The sequence below is a fragment of the Halictus rubicundus genome, chromosome 18 (assembly GCF_050948215.1).
Source record: "Halictus rubicundus isolate RS-2024b chromosome 18, iyHalRubi1_principal, whole genome shotgun sequence".
NCBI lineage: Eukaryota > Metazoa > Arthropoda > Insecta > Hymenoptera > Halictidae > Halictus > Halictus rubicundus.
The window spans coordinates 6,986,770-7,004,345 of record NC_135166.1 but is presented as its reverse complement, the minus strand read 5'-3'; the positions used below and the strand labels follow the sequence as shown (position 1 = coordinate 7,004,345).

General features: G+C 51.9%; 1 protein-coding gene across 6 annotated transcripts in view; it reads right to left on the bottom strand.

The window, feature by feature from the left end:
• Hth (Meis homeobox homothorax) overlaps nucleotides 1-17,576 on the bottom strand; it is a 617,913-nt gene that overhangs the window by 523,645 nt on the left and 76,692 nt on the right. For all 6 annotated transcript variants that reach the window (XM_076803532.1, XM_076803533.1, XM_076803536.1 and 3 more), the window contains exons 5-6: nucleotides 14,288-14,338; nucleotides 4,034-4,225 (exon numbers count right to left, since the gene is read on the bottom strand). In XM_076803532.1, the coding sequence (XP_076659647.1) occupies nucleotides 4,034-4,225; nucleotides 14,288-14,338 (243 nt within the window). The remainder of the gene's footprint in view (nucleotides 1-4,033; nucleotides 4,226-14,287; nucleotides 14,339-17,576) is intronic.

The following is a 17,576-nucleotide window of genomic DNA, read 5'->3' as shown; positions in this document are numbered from 1 at the left end:
GGGCCAACATTTGTTCCCTGTGTGATATATACTGTTTTCTCTCTCCGGTTACGAGTGTCTGTTCGAGACTTTTGCGCTGTGTGTGCGCGCGTGCGCGCGCGCCTGACTCGCCCGGATGATTCTTGCCGGTGCTGGCGCAGGAAAGGGCCGGGCTACCGATCGGCAAGAATCATCCGTGCCACTGGCCCGCACACTCACGTGACCCTTTGTTTTGTGTGTTGTGCACCGCTCGGATCCGTGTGCATACGTACGATGCACACGCGATTCGATTGCGAGCGTGTAAAGGTCCCGTGTTCTTCTGTTATGATTCATGACGACCCTGTGTGCGTGTTCCTTGTTTGTGTTTACGAGTGTATGCATGTGTCGGTGTGTTTGTCAGTGGGTCTGGTAGCGTGTACTGGTTTCGCGTGTAAGAAATGCTAATTCCAGGGTCAAGGAGCTCTCCCCGAGACCGAGAGGCTCGGTCGGGGCACCAGCTGGGGGGCTCGTTCCCCTCTTGCGCTCGCTCTTCCTAGATACACGTTCTGCACAAGTTTTATCGTTGAGTACAAGGGTTATTAAGTACGGGGATTGGGGGTGGACCTCGCGCGCCCTGCCGGCCAGGACTTGTACCTCACACAACTCCCTAGTTACGAGTACCGAGACCTAGTGTGGTGACAGTTCGATCGCGTACGACTTGTGGGTATCTCGCTCGAATCTCCGTGCTCTCTTTCTCGCTGCCTTTTTTTTTTTTTTTTTTGTATTCCTCTCGACGAACCGTTCGATCGCGTGAATCGCTTCCACGGCGGGATCGATCGTGACACTCTGCTCGAGACGCTCGATGGATCATACGATTTCCGTCAGTCAAAGAAAATAGAACGGGGAAAAACGTTTCGTTGTCGATATCGGTAACAGAGGAAACCAGTCTTTGTTAAAAATTCTAGGAGATTGCTCGTCCGTCGAAGACCCGAGCGTCTCGAACAGCATGAACACGCATTTTGTCGCACGCCGAGTACAATCCTTCGTGTCCTTTTGATCAGCTTTCTATTCGCCCGATTTTTACCACTAGTCGAAGCTACTATTCAATAAATTAAAAACTATACGTCTACCTCCGCGAATTCGAACGTCGGCGCATTCGCTCCCGAATCTCTCGCTCTCTCTGTCTGGCGCACGCGCGCGCACACACACACTCCCGCGCATTTTCGCTCATTCGCACCCGCATACGCGCGACTCTTAAATTAACGATCCGAACCGTTTCGTTTTAAAAATAGACACAAAATTCATCTTGTCACGCTTAGAAGCCTTAATCCTATTACGTATATCCTGATCACGGTAAATAGTTCGTTTAGCACTTAATCGTATCGCTCGCGCTCTCACTCTCTCTCACTCTCTCTCTCTCTCTCTCTTCCGCGAGCTACACACGGTCCTAAAAACGCGCGTCCGCGTTCTACACCGAATCTGTTCGGAACGCGCGACGAGATCGGTATCGATCATTGTATATCTGGGAGACGAGGGAAACAAGAAGAATGTTCGCGCGACCCGCTCCTCCTGCTCGCGTGTCCGCTACGATTTTCTCGGCGGTCCGACCAGCTAATAAAAGCGAAATAAAACCTTCTCGTCCTCGACGATAAAATCCTTCGTATACGGTCCGAGATGATGAAAGAAAAATCGGTCGATCGACAAGAGAAACGCGAAGTGTGTCTACCGGTCGGAGGCCGCGTCACGAAAGAAGAAACCGACCTGATCCGCGCCCGTGTCCCTCGAATAACGAAACGTTCCGCGTCAACGTTTCTCGCCTAACACTAGTCCTCAGCTCTCACCGTGTCGCCCCAGCGGGAAGGGCCCGCGCGAAATCTTCGCCCTTCCCATAATGCCCGGTAAGTTCGCCATACGAATCCGTGCGCTGTGCCGCATAGACCGCGAAGAGACCTTGGAGGAAACAGAACAGAGGGATTGGGGGCTAGGGGGCGCGCGTGTGCTCGTCGGCGTGCACCGAGCACCACGTGGCCGCGAGAGACCACGTGTACCGTGTCTCTCGGTTTCACTCGGTTTCACGACGACGGCCGCACGTCTGCACACACGTGCGGCAGAGGGTACAGAAGAATCGAGCGGCCGCGACGACACGCAGAAATCAATTGCGTAACGTCCGCCGGCTCGGTTGGCTAGAACACGCGCGCGCTCGGAGAAACGCGTATCTGCTACACGCGACCCGGTCGGGTCCAAAGTCGGACTCCGGGGCTCGAGGATCGTGTTTTGAAAGCTAGCCGAAAGTCTAGGTAGAGTGTCTTGGTTCGGCCGGTGTCTGGCTCCGAGACGAATTTAGAAGCGTTCTTCACCGCTGGGCACGCCGCGATCTTGCGTAATCGAGCGTGGCCACCGAGCAAATGGACTGTCCCGTCGATCTGGCCGACCAGTTCGGGAAACGTTCGCCGGTCCGTTACCAATGCAACGGAGACGAACACGTTTCTCTCGCGTGCACACACCCTATAGCACACCGGTGCGCGGAAGTGCTCGAGCGCAGCGGGAGGAACGCAAGCGACGCGCCCGAGCGTGTGGAATTTTCTGTACACACTATATGGATTTCTCTTTCTCTCTCTCTCCCCCCCTCTCTCTCTCTCTCTCTCTCTACGGTGTGGATATCTGTTCTCTACGGCTTGAGCAACACTCAACAGAGAGGATAGAGAGACAGACACGCAGATGTGAATGTATCCATGTATGTATTTAAACAACAGAGAAGTGAAGAGACAAAACAGAGAGAGTATAAACATATGGCAGAAATGTAGAAATACAGAATTCGTGAGTGGAACGTAAAAAGCCAGCCAAGTGCCAAACAAAGTATTAACACTCGTCCTTCGCTCGTGATCAGTACGAGACACTCGCTAGCAACGTACTGGAAATGCCGACAAGTAGCGCCAGTCCAACAGTATCGCGCGGCAACTGTCACCCACGACCCAATCGAGACACCCTCCCGACGACGACGACGACGACGACGACGACAATGACAACGACACACACAACCCCTCGAGACTCTTCGACACCCCGGAGAAAAGGAATACACGGCCAGGCTCCTGAAGAGACGCTCGCGTGTCGGTACGAACCCCCGGCTGCTGGGCGCAGACAGATCCTCGAGTGTCTCGCTGTTCGCCGACGACACTTCCCTCCGGAACAGCTCGTGACCTCGAGGCGAGGCCACGGGGACGAGAACACGTGCGAGAGGGCGCCTGGTGCGTCCGCGGTGCTCCCCGCGAAACAGTCGCGATCGAGACATCGCGACGCGCGGGTCACACGCGGAATTTTCAAAAGTTTCGTGTTCTCCTCCGTTCCGGGACGACGGCGCGAGACGACCAGGCGACGACGAAAGAGCAGAAGAAAGACACGCGGCCGAACGACACGCTCGAGAACGAGGACTACTCTCGATGACCTGGTTGCGTGGGGGATGACAGACGAAGACGAAGACGAAGACGAGGACGAAGATCGGACGACGCCAGACTGCGCGCGTACAGATGGTGTGGGTGTTGGTGGTGGACGAAGACGAAGAGACGGCACAGCAGAGGGAACAGAAGACAGTACTAGGTATCACGGTGATAAGAAGAGAAAAGGTCTCGCGGTATCGGCACGGAAGTCGCGTCTATTACGAGCACGGATAAACGGCCGAGCTGATGCTGTGGTAGGCGGCGAGGGCGGCGTGCGCGTGCGCTGGGGGCGCGGATGCGGCTGCGTGCGGCGAGGTGGCCATCGCGGATGCCGCCGCGGCTGCCATCATCATCTGTTGGTGCGTACGCTTTAGGGAGTTGGGAGTTGTGGCGGCGCTACTTGGGGTAATAGCAGTAGTAGTGGTGGTGTTCGACTGCGGCGCAGGGTGGTGGTTTTGGCTTTGGTTTTGGCTCAGTTGCAAGGGGGTGGTAGTGGCGGTACTGCCGATACCGGCGTGATTATTATTATTATTGTTATTATTGTTCTGGTGGTGATGGTGGTGGTGGTGGTGGTGATGGTGGTGATGGGGGGTGATCGCGTCGTGCGGATAATAAGACGTTGACGATGGTGAGGTACTCACGACGTCCGGCGTGCTGGCTCCGTCCGTGTGGCTGGTGCTGTCAGCGGTGCTCCTCGGCCCGCCACCGTCCAGCCCGTTCCCGATCTCGGGCGGTTTCGAGCTCTCCCTGTCGTCGATCACTAGGTCGATCGGCATCTTGCCTTTCAAACAGCTGATGTACCGGTGGCAGAAGTTGTCGCAGAGTTCGTGCACCTGAAACAGTCAAATTTGGAATCGAATTAACTCGTACTCTCTCTCTCTCTCTCTCTCTCTCTCTCTCTCTCTCTCTCCAGCTATCTATCTATCTCTATCTGTTCCTCTCTCGTTCCGGAACACTCTATTAAAACTAACGACTACCGTGACGCTCTCGGGACGGCTCTCTGACAGCCCGAGCAGCCGAGCCCCGAGATAAGGGAAGTCGTAAATAAGATTTTAATTGATGCCGCGGCGCTTGTTTTAATGTCCCCGGCTCCCGACTTCGGTTTCGACGCCTTTCTAAACTTCACGCTTGACATTTTAACGACCGCTTTGAACCTCGCTCTCGTCGCTCATCATTTACCGTCGTCCGTCCGAACAGTGTCTATCGACAGCGCATTCGACATATAACACGACTTCTCGCAAAATTTCCATGGTGTAGGGTTTTAGAGGAAAGGAAACTATTAAGTGGAGTAATCTCCATACTGTGTAAATTTGTTTCTCTCGTTGTTCGTGTCGCGAAGGTGAAAACAGTCCTCAAGGTTGAGCATAAGAGACACGAACGGTCAACCTAAAGAGAGAGAAGGAACGTTATGGTGCCCGCTGGACACCCCCTAAACTATGCGATGTATCCGTGACACGCGCGGTCCCTTCTCCCGTTCCCTACAAACCGTTCACCCGGTATTTTCACCTCGGACCAAGGTACCAAAAGATCCGGCCGATACGAGCGTTGGTATCGATACACAAAGATGGAGGAGAGGGCCGTTGAGGAGTTCGTTGCATCTCGAGGCCGTGGAAGCAGTCCGGCAGCGAGAGACAAGACTGGCTGCGCGTCCAAGAGACAGGATCGAAGGGAGACAGAGAGAGGAGGTCTGACCGGTGTCCAGTCGACCAGAATGTTATGTATGCAAATGAGGTCTGACAGGCCTATAGGATACTCGGTCCTCCAGCGTCCTCCTCACGGTTCATCCTCCCCTCCCTGTCCATCCCCCCGATCTCTCCTGACCCCATCCCCGCCGAACCGAGCCGACTCGCCGCTTGATTCGGTTTAGAAAAAATGTATTATATAAGCAAAAGCAAATAAAAACGGTTATCTTGTTATATGTAAATCGACGGATGGGGGGTCGAGAGGAGAAAGGGGGAAGGCCGGCGCATTACGAGGCGGCGTGTCTTCTCTCGTTGCAAGCGCGTACGCGCTTGGTCTTCCTAGCCCGTTCTCCGTCTCCCTCTAACCCCCTATCTGACCATTCCTCTACCTCTCTGCCTTTCTCTCTCTCTCTCTCTCTCTCTCTCTCTCTCCGTCCCTTTCTCTCTGCCTCTCCCGTTCTGTTCGTTGCCGGGGCTTCTACTTTGCCTCTCGGCAACCTATCCACCTAGCCAGATACTTACGGCGTTCTTCTTATTAGGCATTTATATGTAATAGAGAAGACGGCCATCTTTGCCGTAGGCGGCACCGTCCAATGGAGGAAGACCGTGGCTAACACCGAGCGTAGACAATGCACGCGTTTATCATGCGTTAAGCGTATGCGAAAGGAAGGCTCGTTGATCGAACGCGAGGTAACCGATGCACGGACCCGATCCTCTTTCCAGAGATCGCCGCCGCGTGCGACGCGACGCGACGTTCGGCCGGCGCATACGATATTTCACGATGCACACAACACCCGCCCCGTCCGGTCAGCCTTTGGGACGCGCATTTCTCCACCCTCGGGCTGGTTTCATGGGAAAATCGCGTCCCCGGCAGAACTGACAAAGACCGATATCGGAGCGAGAGGACGGCCGGCGACAACACGCTCCTCTCGGGTTCTCATGCCAACGCAAACTTCTCCAGAATTTTCTCCGTGCCACCGCCAGGTAACACAATGCCTCCACGAGATGACTAGACTCTCTTTAACGCGGGGACGAAACGGCGCGGAGAGCGGGCGGAGAAGAGAGGACCCCGAAGGACAGCGGCTATAATGCCGGACTGGTTAGAATTTGATCCACCGGGAGTCGAGTCGAACCGGCCGACAATGCTCACCGAAGAAAAGAAACGGGGCCCATCGTTTCCCCCTCTCCTCCCGTCTCCCCGGCCACGCCGAAAGGAGCCCGCTAGCAGAATGTTCACCTACACCGACTCGGGGCCCACCGTGTGCCCATCGTACCCCTTGCGCGCGGGAACACGGATATCGAGCCATTTTTTAGCGCGCGAGTACATTTCAACCTGGTGCCCCCACTCCTCCTCGTACATAAAAACACCGAACGACCATCTTTTTATTTCCAGCACTCGTATCCGAGATCAACAAAAGCCAACATCCTTGATATCGACGATAAACGTGCACCGAACTGTTCCACAAATTATTGTACTGTATATTAACCCTTAGGGCGCCACTCAAAATTGCTGTACCATTATTCAAAATAGTTTTCACGTTATTAAATGTTCAGGGGTTATGTGAAAATAATTATACATGGACGCGGTGGAAGAAATATGTTTAAGTATAAGAAGACGTTGACGGAAGTGTTTACAAGACGGGCGCTCAATTAGAACTGATGCCCAAACGCGAGGTCGGTGGTACGTACCTCCATACCTGAAGGGAGGACGTCCTTCAATAAAACGAAGGGGAATCAGGTATTTCCCAATATTCCTAGGATGTGGGGTCTTCCACAAAGTACAGTAAAAACAGAGTACAGTTTTACTTTGACATTAAATGTGCTTGTATTCAATAAATTGCTAAACATTTCAGTATTGTACGAGTTATTTCCACCATTTTCGTATGTATAACAGGAAGAAAAATATATAAGAAGGGAAGTATTTTCGATCGGAAGAAATGTTTCGTTTTGGAGTGTAAATAGCTTTGAGTGCAAAGGATTAACTCCTCGCCCTACGATTTCTTTTAGACGAGATATACTGAATCGCATAAGACAGAGTATGGTGGGTGTGGAATTCCTATATTTCAAGCGGCCAGTTCATCGCCCCTGACATTGTCTACCACAGTGAATTCTCGATATATGTCAACAACACGGATCTTGCCATGGTCGTGTATTGTCCAGCAGACATACCCTAGCCGTGTTATGTTTACACTCCTCGGCGTCCGAAGCCTTCTCGTATAACCCGCGGAAGTGGGGATAATTCCGCGACCTTTATCATCCAGGCCTTGGCGACAAATACAGAGAAATCACTGTATATAGTAGATAGGTTCTCCAGTGACTACTTAGAAAAATGATCTCGTTCGAAATTCTCGTGAAGGAATTAAAAATTGAACATGTTATCGTTTTTCGGTATAGCAATGCGAGATTTAGAGGCTAACGGAGTTTCCTGATCGACGACGGGCTAGGCGTATCGGACTCGGAAAAAGCGTCCTGCCCTCGATCCGATGTTCCCGCGAGGTGCAAACGGTTCACGCGATCTGCAGAACCGTTGGGACGATCTCTGGTCTAGGACACGCGATACGAAGGACTCGAGAATGGAGGGAGACAAAACGAAAAGCGGAGGGACTAGGATCGGTCGGTAATCGAACCCCGCGCGAAACAGTTCTCCCAAAAAAGAGATCCGAGGGTCCGGGTTCCTCGGCAAGTGGAAAAATAAACGGTAGGAATTAGACGTGGTGGACCGGGCTCCGTTGTTTCAAATGTATCATATCCTTTCACCGTTCGCACGGCCACACGGTTGACACTGTACACCACGCTCCTAGAGTCAAGGATACGCTAGGCGGAGCAGCGAGCGCGGTGCACTTCTTTGGTATCTAATTCATCCGTGCGGGGAGACCGGTGCTTCTCGGATTTTCTGATACGAACGTAAGAAGAAGAAGAAGAAGAAGAAAAGGAAGAGGTGAAGGGACAGGGGAGGGTTTGCGGGGGCCACGGAAAATATCGAGTGTCTCAAAGGATCGCCGTTTCCAGCCGGCGACCTCTCGATCGCGAGAGCTCTCTTTCCCCGAGCCGGTGAAAGCCCTCGTCGGAGAACTGCTATCGGCGGAATTATCCAAGCGGGTATTTAATTTCCGCGAGAGAGCGAGACGGGCGTAAATTTTCTCGAGCGTTCCGAAATAAAAGCACCAGGCCAGAGAGGAAGAGAAAGAAAGAGAGGGGAGGGCGGTGGCGGAGAGGCAAAGGGACGGTATCGCTTTCATTACGTCCCCGCGAACGCTTCTCGTGTTCTCCGTGGGTACATGCGACACCAGAGGCAACGCCATTACCGGAAGGTAGCTTCGCTCGGTGTGTGTACAAGCGCCAGAAGAAACTCAATGGCCGCGCGATACCGGCGACGCTGTAACTCGAGATTATTCCAATTTTATGGCCGATTTAACAAGCTCCGCGGACAGGGGTGTCGGTTTGTACGCGCGCCAGAAGAGAAATTGTCGGCCGGATTTCACCCGGTGCCCGCGGACTTGTTTCTTCCTCGAATACGCGCTCCAGCTCTCTCTCTCTTCTCTCCCTCTTCCTCCCTCTTCGACTTGTTCGTTCCCGCGAGCACACCGGGCCACAGACTCGCTCGCCGTCCCACGTGTGCAAAGATAAATTCCTCGTGTTTCTGCCGCAGAGCGGAGAGAAAAAATCTCTCTCGAGTTGACGCGATTAAACGGTGACGAAGAAACTTGTCGCCGCGGCGGGAAGCGGAGCCGCGCGCGCGCCCTCGCCCGCGCGCAGGCCTCCTCGGAACGAGTTCTCGATTCAAAGACTTCTTAAACGGGGTCCTGAGGTTCGCCCGGCTCTCTTGTTCCCCGTCTTTATTCTCTCTCCTCCCCCTCGATCGCGCGAGGGGAGGTTCCGCACGAGGCGACATTATACCGCCGCGTGGTTTCCTTTCATTCCGACCCTGAAATTACTCGAGAATTTACGTAAACGAAGGAACCAGCGAACAAGTGTCTACCCCGATCTCCACCCTCCCCCCTCTCTCGTCTCCTCTCTTTGCCCCCTTACGCGCCCCTCCCCGCCGGTCCTGACCCCCTCGTCGTACGAACACCGCTCTCCTTCCGCCGTCCTCCCTCTGTTGACGGGCTCTCGGAAAGGCAAACGGCGAAGAATGGAACGGATCCAGGGTACGTACGAACCAAGGAACGAAAAAAAGGAGCACAGAGCGAACCCCATTTACGGCACAATGGGCTCCTTTGAAGCCGAAGGTAATGAAGGTTTCGGGGTGTCTGTCTCGGTCCCTCTCCCGTGCTCCCGATTCACAACCTGACCATCCCTTACCGCACGCACAGGATACCTATATACCGGGTGTGACGAGACGCTTCCTTCCCTCTCCAGCTATAGCGCTCTGACTTCGGGAGCTCGACGATCGCCGTGAATCGTTTTTTGGAATTCCACTTACAAGGGTTCGATCACGAAGTGACATCTTCAGATCTGAATGTAACTTTGGTACGACGTGGTTCTTGCGAAAATGTTAGACACGTATTTTTCTTTAGCGGCCATCGTTCGTGTTCAAGGGGTGAAAACAGCTCTCGAAGTTCGAGGGCGGAACCATATCTGTTTGCAGCGGACGCTGACGGCGACCAGTCTTGTTGTACCCGCGGTAACAATTTTTGATCATTGGAAGTGAAATATTGTGTTCCATCCTTATATTCGGAATATTAGTAGAAATTTTCTTTCTGATTAATTATCAGCAATTAAGGCCACCGTCTTGCAGAAAATTCCAAAGTTAATTCCAAATTAAATTATGATTTCTTTTTATAATGGAGAAATAAAAATTCTATTTTATCCGTATTTTGTATTTGCACTTCTCACACATTGATATTCAAGAAAATGTATTAACATTTGACTGGAAAAATTAATAAAAAATTGTCAATTTTTAATGTATCTTTTAATCAAATTAAGATATCCTTAATTCCTTATTAAAAAATACACAAGTTTGTCATGTGAACCACCTCTCTAGCTCTAACGGCTGTAACAAACTTTGAAGGCTGTTTTCACCCCTTGAATATGAACGATGGCCGCTGAAACAAATTGGCCAATATTGTTTTAAAAACTACGTCCTTCCAAAGTGTCATTACGAGCTGGAGTACGGAGAAAAATGCATCGAGCTTCATAGTTTAACACCGGGTTTACAGGACGTGACAAGGTAACGCGTTTTAACATTTTGAATTAACGATTATCGAGATTGTAAAGACGAATGGAATTCAACAAATTTATTATCTTTGGGCATATATTTTGCAAAAAATTGTTAAAAATTTAGATAGACGAATTCTCATTATTTTTAGTAGTGTAAAAGTATTTCAAGTAGTGCAATACAGCCACTTTTAGTGCTCCGTAAACCTAGCGTTAATTATCCAATAAAGGGATCCAGTTTTTTGTCAGCGTGCACGATAGAACCGTTCGAAGTGACAGAGCAACAAAATATCAGAAGAAATCAATCCTTCCTGAAGCGAGAGCCACGAGCAGCGTTCCCCGACACGACGTCCGGCACGCAAGCTGGAAGAGGATCAAGCGTTTCCATCGATCTCGGATCTTCCGGCTGGTGCACGGCATCCTCGAAACGGTCGCAGGCTTGGCGTTAACCCGGATGTCCCTCGGGACACGCGCAAAAAACGACGGTTCAACGTCGGAACGGCCCGGAGGAGGAGGAGGAGGAGGAGGAGGAGGAGGAAGCACGCGGATGTCCCTAGCGCAGAAATATGCCTAGGTATAAGTTAGAACCAGTTCTCCCGTGGCTGCTGGCCGGGATGAGGATGGGGGGAGGAGGGGGTAGAGGGTTGTCCGCGCGTTGCGCCAGTATGAATCCCGTTGGTATGCACTGTGCGCCATAATACCCCATAAGAAATTTACCGCTCTCTAACCGGTGATGGCGTGTACATACGCCGCGCCGGCCACGAGTGCAGGTCGAAGGGAGAACGAGCGACAGGGAGAGAGAGAGGAAGGGCCACGGCGAGAGACAAAGATGCCGTGGTACGAGCTGCAACTCAGAAAAGACCGACGTGGAAAGAGGAACGCCCGGGGAAGGGGAGAGGTTGGCAGAAGGTAAACGAAAAGGGAGAGAGAAAGAGAGAGAGAGAGAAGTGGCCCTTCCTTCCGCGCACCGGGCCCCGGCAAAACGTAATTATGCTAATACGCGATTGGCTCGAAAATGTTAAATGCACGAAGCGCAGCACCGCGGGCTACCATGCCTTTCCCTCCATTGGCCATCCTTCTCTGTTTATCGTCTCGTCGTCCCTCCTTTTCCACCGTCGTTTGCTCCTCTACTTTTGCTGCTGTTGCTGCTCCCCCTCCCCCCTCCCCCACCGGACAACCCCCTCGGCGCCCCGCGCTCCGAGCGCAGATATTTATGGAATCTTCTTCATCGCGCGTTCGCTGCATTCCGCTTTGCTCGCTCGCGTCTTGTCCCGTCTCGGCCCGTCTCGTCTCGACTCGTCTCGTCTCGGACCGTCTCCCGTCTCTCGGCTCGGTTCGGCTCGTCTCCGGGGGCCCCGGGGACCGGGAACGTTTCAATCTTCATTACCGTCGATGCCAGTACGACTCGCACCGTGCCAAATTGCGGCCAGGTTTTGTCGCGGCTTTGCGCCGCGCCGACCAGCCGATATCGCCGCGACGATCTCGCCGAAATAAATCGCCGCTCGAATCCGAAATCTACGAGCGCGCCACCTGGTATCCGGGGGCACGCCGCTAGGATACGGCCCTGCACCCCGGGCACACGCGATTTCGTCCAAGAAATTCGGAACCGAATCGGAGGAAGTCGCTGCCAGGAATTCCGATAGCAGCGGGAAACGTTTGCCGATTGGACGACCCGCGTTAACCTATCGCGTTCCATTTTATTTTCTCAGAACCCGCAGAATCGATGATCGACTCTTCGATAGGGACATGACTACTTTTACAAATTTGTTAAATCAATTCTACTCTTTTGTAAATCTTTACTTCTGAACTCTGGAACTACCTAGTCCCTCAAAATGACGGATTTCGTGTTTCTTCTTTTACAATTACAAAATCTATAAAAATGCTTCGGTGTGAAATTTTTCACTATACTTATTCATTCAAGTATACGTTACTCTAAAAATCTGTTATTGTTGTAAAGAAATCTATCAAGAATAATTCGATAGTTTGATTAATAATAACGATTAAAATTGCAATGCAGTTGTAGAGAATTTTCCGACATTTTCCTGAGCTTCGCTATCAGGCGAACAGATAGAGGAAATGACCCAGCTGGTGGTGTCATTTAATGGAGTTCATAAATTCGTGTTCTCGTTGGTGAAGTCGAGACGAGGGCATGGCGGACGTCGTCGATCGACGAGGAGACGGGTCGATAGGAGGAGGGTGGTCCCCCGAAATTTGCCGGTAGGCCTTTATAATAATGTAATCGGCGGCAAATGAGGAAAATTGCTATAAAATTGCAGGATCGAGGATGCGATCCAGGCGGGCCTGTCGAAGAGGGAGCACCGAGGGGCGAGCAGCGGCCTCTTCCCCATCGGAGCCAATGGCTGCCGCCACGTCAGCTGCCATTTCGATGGAAATGCGATGGATGTCCGCTATTTCGTATGATAAAATATCGCTGCAAAAACCGCCTGGCCGGCCGGGCCCGCCCCGGTATTCAGCGGCCGTGCAAAGAGTGCCCCCCCCCCCCCTCGAAAACTTTCCGATGCCTTTACTTTACTCGTCGAACGGTTATCAATCGTTAGCCGAGAAAAACGAGGCCGAAACCGCCGCCTTCTAATGCAATATTTATCCGCCGCGCTCCTGACATCCGCGTGAACGCGCGCGGAATATTAACCCGGATACGGTCGCTTCAATTAATCTCGATCCCTGTTCCCCGTGTCGTCAATTAAACCTCGGAAGCGGTCCGAGGATCGGTGAAAAAGTCCCGCGTGTCGGGGGACACTCGTTTCTGCCACCTGTACCCTATTGCCCACACTCCTAATTGATTCAGACGATGATCTCGAATAGGATGCCAGGGAAGAACTTCTAACCGAGAATTTGATAAAAATATTAAGAAGAAGCTGTGATGCGAACACTCTTCGCGTACCTTCGCGTTTGAAAGAGTTTCGGCAATGGCAGCAACGGTAACGGCAATGTTACCGTTTCATTGATAAAAATTGAAAGGCGACACGGGCGAGTCAATTTCCCACGGGCAAGAGAAAAAGGCGAGCAAAAAGCGGGTATCCTGGGTGAGAAAGATGGCGGACCCGATGCAAACAACTGCGGAGCAACGTGTCCGTCTGGCTGGTCGGCCATTGGACAGCTAAATGACACCACTTACGTTAGAACGCGACTCGAGTCGGCCGGCAAGGTATACACCATAGACGACGACGACAACGGCGACGGGTGGTGCCGAGCTTTCACTACAATTACGGAAAATTGCGGCTCCGCTCGTAACACTTGTTTTCCAAGCGTTACGGACGGCTTATCTACCGCGACGCCGGTAATCCTGAACAATTGGAGCGAACGGGAGAACAGGCCAGTCGTTGACGTTCGGGGTGCAACGGTAAGCGATGCACCAACATCGTGGAGAGGGGGGGGGCTGAGATTATCGTCTATCATCGGCGTCATCTATTTCTCCTAGCGCGTGAAACTCCGAGGAATGTTAACAATTGAAAATATCAACTCCATGGTCCCAATGTCGTTAGAAGGATCATCGATTTCTCTGATTTTTGTCGTCCAGTTCTCCCTGCCCGTCGCGTGCAATAGTTATCTTTAAAACTGACACTGCTTTATTTTTGTTACGCCTATGTCTCAACCTTGAGTGTTTGTTTCTCCAACCCATTCGCAAAGAGGAACATTCAATTTTAATAGATCTACGACGCTATAACCTTCGTCCATGAACAACGAGCGTTATAGTCGTGGACTAGTTGCGACGCTTGTTCTGTGCGTGCGACCAAAGACACAGGTTCGAGGGACCTTTACATTAAAATCGAATAATCGTGACGCTCATCGATCTCGAGCGTGTGTCATATATAAATCACACCCACGCCCGTCTACATCCAAATAAGTTCCAGCGACGCTTAATTCGCGAATCACGCGAGCGTAACCGTCGCGATCCCAGAATAAAACGACTGTTCAATAATAAAGGGAAAATCCATGGTCACGTTGCGCCGTCGACCCTGTCGTTCGTGTCGCCGTGTAACGGCGAGCGAGGACTCGCGCCTCGGAATCGTGAAGAAGAAGAAGAAGCGTACTCACCTTTTCGAGCTCGAGGAGGTGAAACCGGAGGACCTGGATCGCCTGGACCATCTGAAACGAAAAAAGGAATCGAATGAAATTCGTTGGTCGGACACAAAAGAGAGGGAGAATCCGGCGCGGAGGAAGCGAGGCGGAGAGGAATCGGCTCGCCGCGGCGAAGGCCGACGAGCGGAGAGGATTCGCCGGAAGAATCGGCGTCGGGCGTGTGTATCGGGGGTCTTGTCATTTGTTTCGCGCCGAGTGCCACGGCGGCGGCGGTGGCTCGGTGCACTCCGCGGGGATTAACGGGAATTAATTATTATTGCATCTGCACGCCGCTAATTGCGTCCCCGGATTCCGTGTTCCGGCCGGAACACGATCGATGCGGTATCGATGGACCGGTTCAACGACCTCGAACCAAGTGTGTGTGGGAGAGAGAGAGAAAGCAGGCTCGAGGCTGCCCGGTTCGAGGAAGCTGTCGTAGTCGATCGCGGAACAAACGCGTACCGCGCGCCGCAGAAAGGCCAGAAAACCGCGACGCGCGGCCCACCTCTCCTTCTTCTCGGCGTAATTAGCGGGGCGGGACCGACTCGTAACTTTCCTCGGAGCGTTATTTTCACGAATTCTCGCTATCTCCACCGGAATCCAGCTTCGAGGGAGCGGGAGTGGCGTCGGCGTCGGCGACGCACCACTACCCCTCTTCGTTTCTCCGAATGCTATACTGCACGACGTTTTTCTATACGAGAGTCACGTTCGCTGTCGACGAGGCCAGGTATCGGACGTGCATACTCGAGCCAGGGCCATCGGCATAATTTTCCGATACGCCGTAATGCTTAAACCCACCTCGGAGAGCCCCCGCAATCTCTTGTCGATCCGCCCGTGCCCCTCGCCGCTCCACCCTCTCGACGCAGACTCGGAGGAAACCTGGCCCCCCGAGTACGGCCCCCGGTGGTAGCAGAAGCGGCGATTCAATTAGGCAAAGCGGCAATCTTAATTGTTAATTAACATTATATTTATGCAATTATGGTCCATTATGATTCCGCGCGGACGATAACGAAGCGACCGCGATGAGTGCTCCCTCAGATAGCGACTCCTCGAAAGCACGGCTCCGCGCGCTCTGCCACCGCCCTCTCTCTTTCTCTCTCTCTCCCTCTCTCTCTCTCACTCTCTCCAGCTCTCTTCTTCTTCCTGCGCTCTCCCTCCACCTTCGCAGGCCAGGTGAACACGCATGGAACTGGCTGGAGGTCGCTGCCAGCCGACCGACAACGAATCGAGCGCGTTTCGATACGGCACGAAGCGATAGGAACAATTCGCAATCAGCGTCTAATGGAACGGCCCCGGGTCCCGCCATCTTACAACCCCCCCGGGGGCGGGGGCGGGAATTCAACACAGTCTACAGTTGAAACACGTAGAATTTTCTACAGTGTCAAGGGTCTAATATGTCTGTTACCAACCCTTTGCGGTCGAGCCAGACGTTGACGTTTGCAGCGGTGCTTATTTTTTTGATTAACACTAAACCTACTACGGCCAAAATGACCAGTTTTCTATTTCACAATTACCGAAATTAGAAAAACGTTTCCATAGGAAATTACTGAATTGACTTCGTTATTTAAGCAGATATAATAAAAATCATACAAAGTTTAAATAAATTCAATCTTCTCCCTTCTATAAGACGTTTCACTTTTATATGTTGTCTGCTTGGTAGGTTTAGTGTTAAAGAAATTCCCATTTTATTCCTCAATAACGTCATTATTATACGATAAGTGAGAACAATTTTAGTGTTTCTTAACCGTTATAAGTACACAGTGAATTCTCGATATATGTCACCAACGCGGGTCTTGTCAGCGTCAGGTATCGTCCAGGAGACATATTCGAGCCGTGCTATGTTTACATCTTACTCTCGTGCTTCGTGGCCCCTCACGCAGTATACCCCGCGGTGGTGGGGATAATTCCGCGACGTTTATCATCCAGGCGTTGGCGACATATATAGAGAAATTCTTGTAATTGAATTATGTAGTTTCGTAGCAAGTTCTGTGCACGTTGGACCGCAAAGAGGTATACTAAAACAGTGTCTAAAACACGTTACCCGCACACACACACACTCACATACACACCTGCAGGGTTAAGAACAACAAAACCGAAAGGACCGATCTCAAGCATTCCAAACGTATTGTACCACACTTTGCGACGTCGAATAAGAAATCTTATTATTAGATACTTTAATTTCTGAAATGCGTCGTCGATTTGTCAGGGACGCGTCGATTCTGGCTTTGTGAATCCCCGGTTTGAGAAATGCACCGGGCACGGAGGTTCAGAATAGATTTCTGGTACGCGGAACCAGGATCCCGAGTCTCCGCCGCGAAGAACCGCAGCTACAAGAGCTATAAGAGCCTATTATCAGAATAACCAGACGTCTACAAAGAGGATGTCAACGTTGGGTCGACATCAAACGACTTCAACGCAACTATCCGAGCAAACAAAGGAGAACGATATAATTAGAAGCGGCTGGAAGTCGACGTGTATCGTTCGAACCGCGAGATAAAAGCGATCCGCTGGACAATAAAGAGATCGCGCGGGTCGGGGCGGGGGGCGGGGGCGGGAGGCAGGGGGCAGGAGGCCGGATAACGAAGTGAAAAGTGCTCGGCCGTGCTACCCGGTTACGCGTCCCGTAAATACCGGGTTCAACTGCCGCGGTGGGGTTATAAAATCGGAAGCCAATTTGGCCCGAGCTTGAACTGCCTGTTAAACTGTTCCGTCGCTGGTGATCTGCGAACGGGATCGATGGAATTGAATGCTTGATCTATGCGCGGCCTGAAAGCAATAGAGCTGTTGCATCGTTGTCTTCGCCGCTTCTGGATCCACGTGGCCTCGTGTACAGCGCAATGTTTTAACCCTGCTTTCGAGCTTCTATAGCACTCGAAATGGAATTACTTCAGAAATTCTGAAATTTCATTTTTTCCTTCGTCAGATTGTTCTCAAGGTTAAATACCTTTTGATAATTGGGGCCCAGTAGTCCAGCACTCCTTAGAGCACACAGCTGTCCTGTTAGCTACCTCGTCATCTTTACACTCGCAGCAATACAGTGGATTCTCGATATATGTCAACGACACGGGTCTCGCCAGCGTCGTGTATCGTGCAGGAGGCATACCCGAGCCGTGTTATGTTTACACTCCTCGGCGTATACTCTCGTATACCCCGCGACGTTTATCATCCAGGCCTCGACGACATATACAGAGAAATAGTAGTTCTACGGACTCGTTGCCTTCTTGCTAAGTACGGAGAGATTGTTCTGCAGTGACGGTAGAACTCT